General features: G+C 50.8%; 1 protein-coding gene and 1 long non-coding RNA gene across 4 annotated transcripts in view; one reads left to right on the forward strand and one right to left on the reverse strand.

The window, feature by feature from the left end:
- Positions 1-3235: 3235 nt before the first annotated feature.
- The window catches only part of CTNNA1 (catenin alpha 1), a 185461-nt gene continuing 175861 nt past the window's right edge, over positions 3236-12835 (reverse strand). For all 3 annotated transcript variants that reach the window (XM_032336573.1, XM_032336575.1, XM_032336574.1), the window contains exons 14-18: positions 8488-8598; positions 7212-7393; positions 6990-7095; positions 5302-5436; positions 3236-4470 (exon numbers count right to left, since the gene is read on the reverse strand). In XM_032336573.1, coding sequence (XP_032192464.1) covers positions 4183-4470; positions 5302-5436; positions 6990-7095; positions 7212-7393; positions 8488-8598 — 822 coding nt within the window. In that variant the 3' untranslated portion in view covers positions 3236-4182. The remainder of the gene's footprint in view (positions 4471-5301; positions 5437-6989; positions 7096-7211; positions 7394-8487; positions 8599-12835) is intronic.
- Positions 4419-8002, forward strand: LOC116586511. Its single transcript, XR_004284050.1, has 2 exons — positions 4419-4491; positions 7530-8002. It is a non-coding gene; the product is annotated as an uncharacterized LOC116586511 (long non-coding RNA).

Below are 12835 nucleotides of genomic sequence, written 5' to 3' on the forward strand. Positions count from 1 at the left end.
GGAGCATTCAGTGGTGAGGATTCAGGCTGCAGAGGTGAGGTGGGGTCTTTGAGGTGTCTGGGGACCTTGGGGGGCACTGCTGGGAAGGAGGAGGGCAGCTGCTGCCAGTGAGCAGAGGGGAGGCAGGCTCTGCAGTCCCCGGCATGCAGGTAGTGGCCAGGCCTCCCCTGAGGGAGGTGACACTGAGGGTCATATCTGCCTTGTCTGAGAAGCAAGAAGCCTCAGGATGCTGAGGGCAAACCACTTTTGTGGCAAAGGAGCGAATACCCGCAAGGACAGGGTGGCGTAGGTCTCCCTGGTGCTCAGCCCGGGCTGCGTAGCTTGAGACCACGGTCTCTGATGAGGATGTAGGATTTCAGGATTTTTGGGCAGGGCCTCTCTCTAGTGCCTCCTCACTTGCCCGCTCTGTGCCTTCCAGTATCTTCTGCTAGATTGGTTTACCTCAATGAACGATTCGACAACTGTTTCTCAAGCATGTGCCAAGCCTTTTGCTGGGCAGTAGGGTGAACGAGACCACCAATGTCTGTTCCCCAGCAGGACACAGGGCGGCCCCCTGGAAGGCCAGCACCCCAACAGTGCAGGTGGAGGCAGAGAGGGCCAGGCAGAGTCCCCGGGGCGGGAGGGAGACCGTGGGCCAGTGCTTCCCACTGTGGTGCAGGGGTGACACACGTGAACATTTATCAGAATGTTACGTGACTGTGTACTGGAATAGAAGTAGCACAGGAACATGATTCCAGATATTGCTTCGGAGGTGGATTAAATGAGTTCATCTTTTAACGCCGGGACGATGATATGGCCAAGGATGATCCAGACCCAGGAAAAGCGCTGGGTTGTCCCAGGAACCACCGCCAGGAGGCAGTTTGGGCACAGAGGGCAGGGTCACAGTGCCAGGCCCTGCATACCCACCGGCCAGCAGGAGAGGTGGGAGGTCCCAGAGATGTGACTGGCAGAGGTATTTCCAGAAGATCCTTTTCTACTAGGTGAGAATGGCTAATGGATGCTGGGGGCTGAGGTAGGCCAATTTCGGCAGCTTTGCAGCAGTCAGTCCAGGTGAGGGCTGGGCCCTTGGTCTGTGCAGGAGAGGAGTGGACAGGCTGAGGGGGAAATGGGGACGGGAATGGGGACTGCCAGGGGTAGGCTGTAAGAAGCCAGCAGGTCAGGTGATGAAACATCTGAGGCAGATGTGGATCGGAGCTCAGGGTGGAAGAGAGTTGTGGAGTGAGGCCAGCTGATGGCAAAGGAAGCCATGGGAATGGCCCAAGAGTCCATGTGTATCTTGAGTCCGCCAGGGGAGAGACTGAGCCACGGAGGCCAGTGCCTCAAGGGCTCAGCGATGTCCTGGGGCTGCTGCTCACTCCCTGCCTGGGGCCTTGGAAAGTCAGCGAGGAACGGAAGATTCCCACCCACATGGATGCATACTGTGGAGAGAGGGCAGGGTACTATCAGGGAGGGGTTTCGGGTTAGAGAACTTTCAGCAGGATACCTGGAGGCCCAGGGAGCTATCTGGGGAGGGTGCCCTGCAGGCAGGCAGCAGGCGCACGAGTGCAGAGGCCCAATGACAGAGACTGGGGAGTAAAGGCCAGATGGGCAAGAGACCAGACCATCACCGAGGACTTTTACTGGGAGATGGAAGCCTCTGTTAGGGATTGAGCTAAGGGAACGACACTATCAGACCTGTTTATCGAGGTTCCTATGACTGTCGTGGGTAGTGGAGTGAGGGAACAGGATGACTGGGGGAGCCTGGTGGAAAGGTCACTGCAGTGGCCGGGATGCACAGGACTGTGGGAGCCCCCCCCCCCCGGCCATGACATTTACCCCATGTGCTGTCCCTTTTCACAGTGCGCTGGGGGTGAGGGGGCGGGAGTTGATGGGACCGACAAAGTACAGCAGAAGTGATTTATCACTTTTCTAAGATCAGGGTGGGGTTTTTTTGTTTTGTGTTTAAAAACCCTGTAGCTTCCATCTGCTTGCTGTTATTTTTTTTCCAGCTGCCAATTTCTCTGGATCATTCCTTCTGGGGGAAGCCAGCTACCATGTTGTGAGCGGCTCTATGGAAAGGCCCACGTAGGATGGAGCCAAGGCCTTCTGCCAGCAGCCACGTGAGGAGCTCAGAAGCAGATCCCCCAGCCCATCAAGGCCTCAGACACTGCAGTCCCATGAGTCCCCAAGTCAGAGCTTACCACTGAGCTGCTCCTGGATTCTTATCTTTAGAAACTGAGGTAATAAGTGTTTGTTGCTTTAGCTGCTAAGTTTTGGGGCAATCTGTTACATAGAAATAAATTAACAGCTTAGGCCAGGTAATAGTAAGCAGAAGCGGTTGAGTTACTAGTAGTTGGACCCGCCTACATTTTGAAGAAATTGGACAGCTCAAGTTTGAGATGCTGATTAAGACATCCAAGTGGATAATTCAGGAGGCAGAGTAGTCAAGTTCTGAGAGCATTCAGCATTTGGACAGTATTTAAAGCCAGGATTCTGCTTAAAATCCAAAGAAAGAGCAGAGCTAGAGAGGAAGTAGCCCAGCTACTGAGCCCTGGGACCACACAACTAGGAAGAGGAGAAGGGGCACATGGTAAGGAAGACCGGAACCCAGTCAGGTGTTCCAAGAGTCCCGTGAGGGGCTTCAGGAAGAAGGATGGGGTGGTGGGGAGGAGAGGTAGAGGGGAAGGAGTGTTCCCCTGGCCACTTGTATGGTGAGATGGAGGAGACAAGGAGCCATGCTACTTAGTGGTAGGATGGACGGCAGCAGAATGGCCAGGACACAGCTGACCAAATTGGAAGGAGGAAGAAAACACAAGCACCATATTGGTCTCTTTGGGGCCCTGTGCTTCAGGAGGGTATGTGTGCCCAGGAAAGACATGAGGTTGAAGGGGTACTTTTATATTTAGGGCAGCTATTAGCACAATTTTAAGTTGGTAGGACAATTCAGAACAGAGTGGGAGACACCCACAGAGATATCATGAATGCCTCCAAGGTTCTGACCTGCACTTGAAGCTCCAACATCGGAGTTCCTGAGGAGGGTGAGGCCCTCCCTGGATTGGGAGGGGAAGCTGGCACGTAAGTGTCAAAGCCCTGACAGCTGTTAGCTTAGAGCCACAGACTGGGCAACACTGTCCCCAGGGCAGAGGGACATCACGAGGGACCAGGGCACCACAGATGCGCTGGGCAAATCCAAGAGATGTTTAATGTAAAACCCGACCCACTAGAAGGCAAAGAAAATCACCTTGGCCTCTCAGACTTGGTTTCATAGTGGACTTTACTGGGAAAAGTTAGTGTAAAAAACATTTAAATTCATAAAATTTAAATAAGACAGCAAAATTATACCTTTTAGCTATAGTAATCGCTATAGTAATCACAAATAAGGTAAAGTCTAAATTATTGCCTAAGCAAACACTACTTTTTGTCAGGCTTCTGTTGCAAAGCCCAAGGTAGGAAACACTGCAATTATTAGAAGTGAGCCCAATGATGAATTTGCATTTGAAGCTGAGGAACGGGAAATAAAGCATGTTCTGATTGGGGCATCACAACATTCTAGTCTGAAAAAAGCAACTTTATTAATGTCCTGCAGCAGAGTACATTAGTAATTGTAACCAGGCATTAAAATTCTCATTTCATGTCATAAAGAGAGTAATCAGTTTTCTTCATGATGCATTATGTTCTATTGAGCTTCGTGTGGTCTGTCCCCCCAAAACCTTTCTGGGAATGCTCCTTCTCCAGGCACGCTCCTTCTCCAGGCACAGCTTCCTAAGATGCCCAGGTAGCTTACTTGGGAACATCTTTGGTCATGTGACACCAGCCAAACCCCCAGAACCCAGCACTGGTGGAAGCCACCTCCCTAGCCAAGGCTGATTCTGATCCCCGTATCTCAACCCCTAATGCCACACTGAGAACTCGGTCAAGAGTATCACTAACAAGTTAATGTGGGCTTCTCTTTGGTTATGGAATTATTTTTATTTCAACTTATAAAAAATATAGCTAGAAATGTGCTCCTGAATTCCAAAAGTATTTCTGACCAATTTAAACACAAGTATGTCCTTGCCAAATTCACCACCTGGACAGGTTTAAAATCTGCCTATTTCCCTGTGGAATCTAATATCAGTGTTCTATTTAGCAGATATATTTGAGTGAAGAGCAGTGACTGATCTTTAGAAGCCCCAAGGGGTGGGGGCAGCTGGCAAGGTGGCCCTAGATGCTGTCCATGGCTTTGAACTCGCTTAGGGCCTGCACAGGGTTCACGTGCTTCTTCTGAGATGCCCGTTTAATCTTGGTCTGTGTTTCATCCTGCTTCTCTCTCTTCACCAAGGGCTTTTTCTCAGGTGCCTTCATCTTCCACGACACAGCCGGGAGGTTGAGGGAAGCCATACCCTGAGACTTCTGATATTTGGTAGAGGCCACGTAGGATGCCTTCACTGTCTGCACCACCGCATTCATCAAGTTCTTGGCGGCCTGGATCAGGGACATGGCACTGTCCACCTGAGAGGCACAGACAGGGTGGTGAGTATCACAGGCCTGACCTCCACCCCATGTACACTAGGGATCTGGGCAGTAGCCACATTCCTGGTTTGCTCTCCCAGTGGCTACTGCCCTGATCCAAGAAAGCTTAACATGCCTGTTTCACATACTTAGAAGTCAAGGGAGTAGTATCAAAACCACAAGGCACCATCACCTTGCCTGTCCCCACCCCTTCCCAAATCTTTATTCAGACTCAAAACCCAGAGAAAGATCAGTCTGAGTGACTGTGCAGCTATAACCAGCAGTGACAAGGAGGCTTCCTAGACAGAAACCCACCGCTTTCAGTCATGACCTAGGGACCATCGGTATGTCCCACATACCACGGAGTCTTTCAAAGGAAAAGCCCTGAGATAAGCAGAAGCTACAGGGAACCCAACAGGCCAAGCAAGAACTCCTCTCCCCCCGGCCCAATGTGATGAGGGGTTCAGAAACGTAGCAGAGGGAGAAATACTGCTTGAATACTCTGTGAAGAAGGGTGGAGGAGGTCTGAGAAAGCCTGGCTAGGTTATCTTTTTAATTTTGGAACAGGTTCAATTTCTCTCTAGGGGGGAGAACAAGAAAGATAAAAACACTTTTTCCCAGGGAGAGACCAGCCAGGAATTGGCTCCCAGCTGTCACCAGGCACTGTGGTTCATCAGGGTGCCTGACATGCAGCTCATGGTCACCAAGGACTGAGAAGAAACCAATGGTTTTTCCACAGTGCACTTTCCTGGTTTCAGGGCATGTAAGAAGTATATGCGGCCAAGAGGCTACTTTCATTTTGGAGAATCACTTTTCATGGATATAACTTACCCCAGAGACGACAAGCTCCCCTCCTAGATTCTGCACCTCAGCCTTGACTTTGCTGCAGATGTTGAGCTGGTGGCAGTAGAGCGCGATCCGCTGCAGGTAGGCCAGCAGGTCCTGCTTGCAGGCTGAGTCTGGACACTGATGGGGGAGCAGCAGGTTCAGCATCCCAACCCAGGCCTGGCCCCAACACAGCCCCCACCAACACCAGGCTCAGCTGGATACAGCTCAGTGTGCCGTGAAGGGCAGGGGAGGGGAGTTACCAGTTACTGGGGGACTCCGGTCCTAGGCTTGCTCTGCTGGGGCCCACGTCCCTCAAAGGGAGAAAAAGCCTCAGCAAGAGCCTGGTTCTGAGAAAAGGGAGAGAATGCTTTGAGCATAATAACCACCCAAGTGCTCTTCTGCTCACAGGCACTTTATGTGCTCAACTGTGATGCACACTGTAAACACCTGATAAAAAGGAGATGTTAACTTTCGGCAAAGATGGGGGATGAGTGAGTAACCTGATGCAAGGGAAAGAACACCTGAGGTCTTGACCAGCTTCAGGGAAACCCAAGGGCAGCCCATTTCCCATCCTGTTGCGAAAGCTGAGGATGGCTTAGAAAGCTTCCCCCCCAGCAACAAAATAGAGCACCTCTCTCAAGTGTTTAAAGCAAACCCTTCCCTCTGGTGAGGCTGGAGTGTACTGAGAGGTGGTCTCAACAGAGGCCTGGAAAGCACGCTGGGGCTCCCGAATGTTGTGAGAGGAAGCTAGTGAAGAACTGTGGACCCCATCTGGTCTGCCCATTAGGACTGTGCTGATGGCCATGTCCCACATGGAGGGGAGGGCAGGACCAGTGAGGAGAGGCTACCACTGGCTGAGCCTGGGCTGCGGAGGCCTGGACTGAGCTGTGGTTGCAGAGAGGAAAAGACTGGGTGTGGCCAGCAGATATACCAGGGCTTAGTCCTAGATTGCAAAGAGGGGGAGTCAAGAAGGACCTCTGCATCTCTGGCTTGAGTGGTGAGGAAACATGGCCACTTGTTCTGCAGCTTGGATCCTTCTGGCAAGGAGGGGACTGCAGGGCTGGACCTGCAGACAGAAACTCTAATGGGCAATAGGGGCTCTGAGAATAAACTTAGAGCATCAAGGGAGATGTAGTGTAAACTTGGAGGAGGAACCACATTTGTTGATACATGCATATGGAAGCAAAGGGATGAAGACTGGGTGCTTGAGAACACATGGTACAGGGGACAGACACATCTGTCCCCAGCGGAGCCCATCAGCTTTCCAAAGCACTACCATGGGGCATCTAATTCTTAGACGAAATACCCACATGAGCTGCCCAGTTTCAGTGTGGGAAGCCCCCAGAGGCAGCTCCCAGCTGGATCTGAGGCAAGGAGGAGAGAACAAGCAGCAGCCCACAGTAGCGGCTGCCAAGCCACCACCACGGCAGACGGCAGGATACACACACCTGCTCTAGAGAGGTGCTCTCATGCACACTCTGCCTGGATCCCAAGACTTGTCAAAGGAAAGGAGGAATTCAGAAATCCTTACAAATCTCTGCTGGTATTAATCAGGGAGGTTGACAAGTTAAGCACAATGTCAGAGATAAGAAGAGTGTTGTGTCCCCAGAAAAACATTACTGTCACCACCTTGGAATGGTCCAGGTTGGGGTGACCTAAAAAACCCAGAGCAAGCCAAGCCTCTCACTCACATGGTCTGCAATGGTCCGGCCGAGCTTGTCCATCCTGGATCCAGCCTCCGCAATTTTCTTGGCAGCACTGATCACGTCTGATGTGTTTTTGAGCGGCCCTTTACCTCTGACGAGAGAGAACAGGCATTGTCGTATGTAACTGGAGATGGACAGAAAAAGGAAAGGTCTGCAAAGCAGCACAGGGTCACCTCTGTGCACGTGGTGGGGGTGGGGGCGGCTCACCGGGTGAAGTCTGTCATCTCCATCATAATCATGCACATCTGCTTGGCCAGCACGATGATGTCATTACCACTGTCATCCCACTTGGACACTTCGGCATCCAGCTTGCTCTTTTCTTCCTGGAAGCTGGCCACCTGTTCTGCAATCTTTGCTTTTTGCTCCTGGGGAAGCTGAGCCATGATCGCCTGGAATCAGAAGCATAGAAAGCTCTTACAGAAAGAGAAGATGAAGTTCTCACAGTGCATTAGCCCAGAGTATTTCTACCAAGCAATCTATGACACAGGTAAGATAATGCTTTAATAGATTTCATTTTTCCTAAAGGTCCACTTCTTCTCATTTGGAGCAGAAGTTTATAGCAGTCTGAATTTCCGACCCACTTTCAAGAACAAGTTTTTGTGTGGAGAAAACACACTGCAAGGGACAGAAACCTAACATGGAAGCTTCCAGATCACATCTGTACAGGAACAGAAGCTGCTTAATTTTTGGTAAGTTCATCCTCTGCCTGCTGCCGTGGGGAGAGGACATACGAGAAGGGAATGATGCATGGAGCCCTCTCCCTGGTGGGCCCTGCCCATGGCTTCTACATTTAGCTATGTGACATGGCACTGAAACTGGAGGCCTGGTGCCCACCTCAAGGCCCACGGACACCAAGCCTAGAGCTGCTCCCCACTCAGCTTCCCCAAGTGCTCACGATGGAGTGGGGCCCAAAAGCAAGGATGCATTTGTTGTTCAAAATGATTTCTACAGAGTGCAGAAAGACTCCACAGAAATATTTCTTGGCATGCTCCCAAAAACATAAATGCTATTGATTGAAAATTTAATGACTCAAATGAATGCAATGGCTCTGAATGATTTTCTTGAATGTACCACTGTTGTTTTTTTTTTTGGTAAACCATGAATAATTAAATAGTTCATACCCATGATATCATTGAGATGGGCAAAGACAGCAATCTTTTTCGAATTTCACAATCCTTTTAACAAACATTGCATTGACTGGATGCTAGGGCGCTCCCGATGCAGCGCTCTGTCATCAACCAAAGCCCCAGGGCACAGCTGAGGCAGAGGGCTTATTCCTGCCCTGCTCCCAACCAAGGAGGCATTCTAATGGAACATACAACAGGCTAGCATGTGCCACAACTGAGGTTCACCTCAGTCCTGCTGCCAGAGAGAGAATGGGAAAATGGTATTCTCAATACTGAGTGTTTTCCTAGAAAATAAAAAGCCAAGTTCCTAGTGGCACAGGGAGGAGTTGCAAAGTGAAGTCAAATGTGTCCCTTACCCGGGCACTTTGGCCTGCTATCAGCTGATCATCTTCTGTCTGGACGCTTGTCCTACTTCTGACATCGAAGTCCTCTGTCTCAAAGTCAGAGTCATCCAGTTCCTCGGGGGTCTACCACCAACACAGAGATCACAAGTCAGACACAACCCCGGGCGTCTGAGCCCAATGTATGAACATTCTGGATTTTCATGTGCCATGTTCCTAACAGTTCTGGGGAATTAAGTTAAAATCATTCATTATTTGTCCAAGACCCCACCTCATTAATGCCCACATTGGAAGCCCACCCAACAAACACCGGGCAAAGGCACCACATCAACACTTGCCAAAGGGGCAAGGAGTTTCTCATGGGGGCTGAGGCTTCAACTTCCACTAGAGTCAACACTCTCTTTGAAATCATGTACTCCTCTAGCACCTGTATCCTAACATAAAGGTGATGATTACCCTGCATAGGAAACACACTGTATTAAAAAGAAATATTTTATCCAACATTAAGCATATTTTTATAACCTTCCCAACCTGACGGCAAAAAAAAATTAATGAATTACATAATATTGGGGTTTCTCTTAGGATACTGCTTTGAGGAGTACAAATAAGCAATGTATTTTGGTAGATGCTTTTTAATTTTATCAATACAAAAAGAGTATGGCAGGTAAGGCCTGAGTATGTACCAAAGGCTCTGATTACCAGTCCTAGCTCTTTAATTATGAAATAAAATTCCTATTTCACATAACCTCCAGCCTCTCATGATTAGCTGCTGACTTGAAACATAATGTTGTCTTCTGGAAGTTATCAGTAACAGGGCAGCAGGCGGAACAGCTGGGGTTGGCTCTTGGCCCAGCTGGCTGGCCTGTGACAGGAGGGCAGTGAGGCGAGTCCCTCATCTGCACCAGGACCTAATCCAAACCCAGCCCAAGGGCTCGCTGTGAAGCCCCAATGTGAGGATGTGTGAGGAAGCATCTGGCCCAGCCAAGACTACCTTGGGTTTGTACACAGGCAAATGCCAAGACTGTCCCTCAGTGAGATGAGGTAGGGATGGCGTGGGGGTAGGGGGTCACACTAGGCACCAGCAAGCCACAGGGAACACCGAAATGGAAGATCCTGGAGTCTCTCTGACCTGGCAACATGAAATACTACACCACCATTGGCCATTTTAAATCCTAGGGTCACAGACACCTGTGGAGGATCTTTCTCAAAGACCTGCCTGCTGGTAATACCTCTGCTTCTGTACCCCTCCAGCAGAGACCCAAGAACTGTGCTTGCCAAGAAAACCCAGTGCCTCCTCCTCTTTGATTTTTGTGGAGTATCTGTGTGCCAAGTACTGTTCTGGGCCCTGGAGGTACAAAATAACTAACACACAGCAATGTCCCTGTTCTTGCATATATACAAATGGGAGAAATTACAAGAAACAAAATGAGAAAGTAAATTTTATCACATAAGAAAGTGATGAGTGATAAAAAGCAGGATATGGGAGGTACCTGAGAGGGAGTGTTCTAGCACAATGGGGTCATCACCAGAACCAAGGCCCAGAGGCAGGAACTTGCCTGGGGAATTAGATGAACAAGGAAGCCATGGAAGAGAAACTCAACTCACTGCCCTCATGTCACAGGTCCACTCTGGTCAACAAGAGCCCCAAGGGAGCAGCAGGTGGTGAGGTCCTGGAAGGCCTGCAGGCTAATGTAAGGACTGGTGCCCCACACAGCCTGCGGAGGGTGCTGAGCAGTGGGTAACATGATCAGACTGAAGCTTAAAAGGATCACTTGAGTTGCTCTGTGGAGAGTGAGACTGCAGGCATCGAGGGATGAGAACAGGGAGGCAGCTGCATGAATCCAAGTGAGAGATGCTAATGGCCTGGGCTACAGTGGGGACTGTTCACATGTGCTTTGTATTATGAAGGTAGATCTGACAGGATGTGCTGACAGATCCATGTGGGACAGGAGACCAAAAGAGCAAGCAAGAGGGAATCTGAGGTTTGGGCCTGAGCAAGTAGAAGGTAGGTTGCCATCACCTAACACATAAGACCAGGTGGCACAGGGTAGGGGTAAAAGATAAGGACATGCCTGTTAGATAACGGAGTGGCAGAAAGGGGCAGGTGAGTGTGGGACTCAGGAGAGTCACCCCGGATGCTTTTCTCAAGTCTTAACCACCAAGGGAATGAGGACAGCTGGAGAAGAGTTTGAGAACTTTGCTACCAGGCATGCCACTGGTCAGAAGCTGAAGAGATGAGGACAAAGTGCCACAAAGAAGGAAGGGGGGGACGCCTGGGTGGCTCAGTTGGTTAAGCAGCTGCCTTCGGCTCAGGTCATGATCCCGGCGTCCTGGGATCGAGTCCCACATCGGGCTCCTTGCTCCGCGGGGAGCCTGCTTCTCCCTCTGCCTCTGCCTGCCATTCTGTCTGCCTGTGCTCACTCTCGTTCCTCTCTCTCTCTGACAAATAAATAAATAAAATCTTTAAAAAAAAAAAAAAAAAAGAGGGAAGGGGAAAGTCTTAGGCAGGAGCACTGGGATAGTCACAGAGAGAGGGGAAAGCAGAGTACCCGTGCACAGCCAGGGCAAGGAACAGGCAGGATGTCGAGACCATCGCCACACCAGAGAAATAGCAGGCCACGCAGGAGGCGAGCAGGAAGGTCTGAAACCGTCCCCAGGCGCTAAGATTGGGGGGCAATGCTGGCCGGTTCTAGGACCCCAGGAGGGACGGTTGCCTACACTCCTCCGGGCTCAGCAGATGGCGGATTCCATGAGGACCCTACTGTGCGAGGCACCAGAAGGAAGTGAAATGGCGCAAAGGAGAGTCTGTGGACTAACAAGAGATGCAAAGCTAGAAGAGGAGTGAAGCAAAGACCAGAGAGGCCGAGTGAGGGTGGCAAGGGAGGAAGATTCAAGGTTGTCACAGTCCTAGAGAGTGGGAGCTGTGGAAAGCGACACCTGACACTGGTAATGATAAGGAAGGAGCTGAAGGGCTGAGGTAGAGGACGAGACAGCAAGCAGCTGAGAGTTCCCGGGACTTGAAGGATTCTTGAACTGAAGCAGCAACAAAGCTCAGGTACACAGCCATTAGCAAGGACCTGCCACATGGCTGCTTCACAGGCCTCTGCCCGCCGCGCCCCAGCTCCCAGAGGCCCATGCCTCTCCCAACCAAGGACCCAAGACTGTGCCTCCTGCCAGGCCGCTGCCATACTTGTGTCCCAGCACAATTCCTTCACGGCCTGGCCCTGGGCACATTACCTACATTACAGTTCATTAAAACCACCAGCACCTCTGGAGATGAGGGCACCCGCCTATAGTCTGAGAGCTGGAAGAGGGGCAAGGGGAAGCTTGCCTGCTCCCAGAACCTGCTTTCCCACAACAGGACTTCAATGCATGCATTTCCTTGCATGTCTGCAGTATCTACCCACTTAAACCCCTCAAACCTCAGCCACCCACAACTCCTCTTTATCATTAAGGTTCCTTTTTATTCTATTTGTCTGTCAGTATGGAAAAGAAGTCTGGAAAAATAGGGCTGTGTTCATTACCAGTGGTTGAAGGGACTGTGAGTCCCTTCACACCACCGAGCTATGGCTGCTCGGTTTAACCTATCATTTACCCAGGCCAGATTTCTTCTTGGCCACACGTATGCAGGGATGGAGAAAGCAAATCAATTCCTTGCCGCCAACCCCCACCATGTCCAGGGGATCAGGAGCCAGTAAGAAAAGTCAGCAGCCTACTAGGCAATCCATGCACACTTCTCTTTCCTCCTCACCCCCAGGGAGGAGCAGCAGTGGTCTTGCCCAAGTGTTTCTACACTGCATACAAAATGGGTCTAGCCTCATGCCACTGCCTTAGAAATGGCCTCTGTTTCCAGCTGACAATCTGGCTAGATTCTGCATGGTGCCAAGCTGAGAAGATAAAAAGTGGGGCAGAATCCCTGCCTACCTTGAGAGATTTGACTAGCAAACCATGTAAGTGTAAATGAAACTCCCCTGTGCCTACCAGCCCGGAAGCCCAGACCAGCCTAGCCACTAGCTCTGCATCAAGCAGGCCCCACAGGGCAACCATGGCTCTGCAATGAGAGTGGGGCCTGGACTAGGCTTGCAGGACACCCAGGGGGCTCTGGAGAGAGAGACGCATACTCTCTGCTCGCAGCTTCCAGACCAAGAGGCACATCCTCAGAAAAGCATGTGAGAGACGAAAAGCTAGGGGAGACAGCTCTGAGGGCTGGCCCAGCACCCTGCACTGTATTCGAGGGGACAGTAGTTTCTCAAAACCCCTCTGTTTATGCCACCTCAGAGGGGGTGCTGGCCTTTCCCTCATATGGTAAGAACTGCTGCGTTCTTGGAGCAAGTGGCCAGGAGAAGGTGGCACTTTCAGGGAG

Source organism: Mustela erminea, chromosome 3 (genome assembly GCF_009829155.1).
Source record: "Mustela erminea isolate mMusErm1 chromosome 3, mMusErm1.Pri, whole genome shotgun sequence".
Lineage (NCBI taxonomy): Eukaryota > Metazoa > Chordata > Mammalia > Carnivora > Mustelidae > Mustela > Mustela erminea.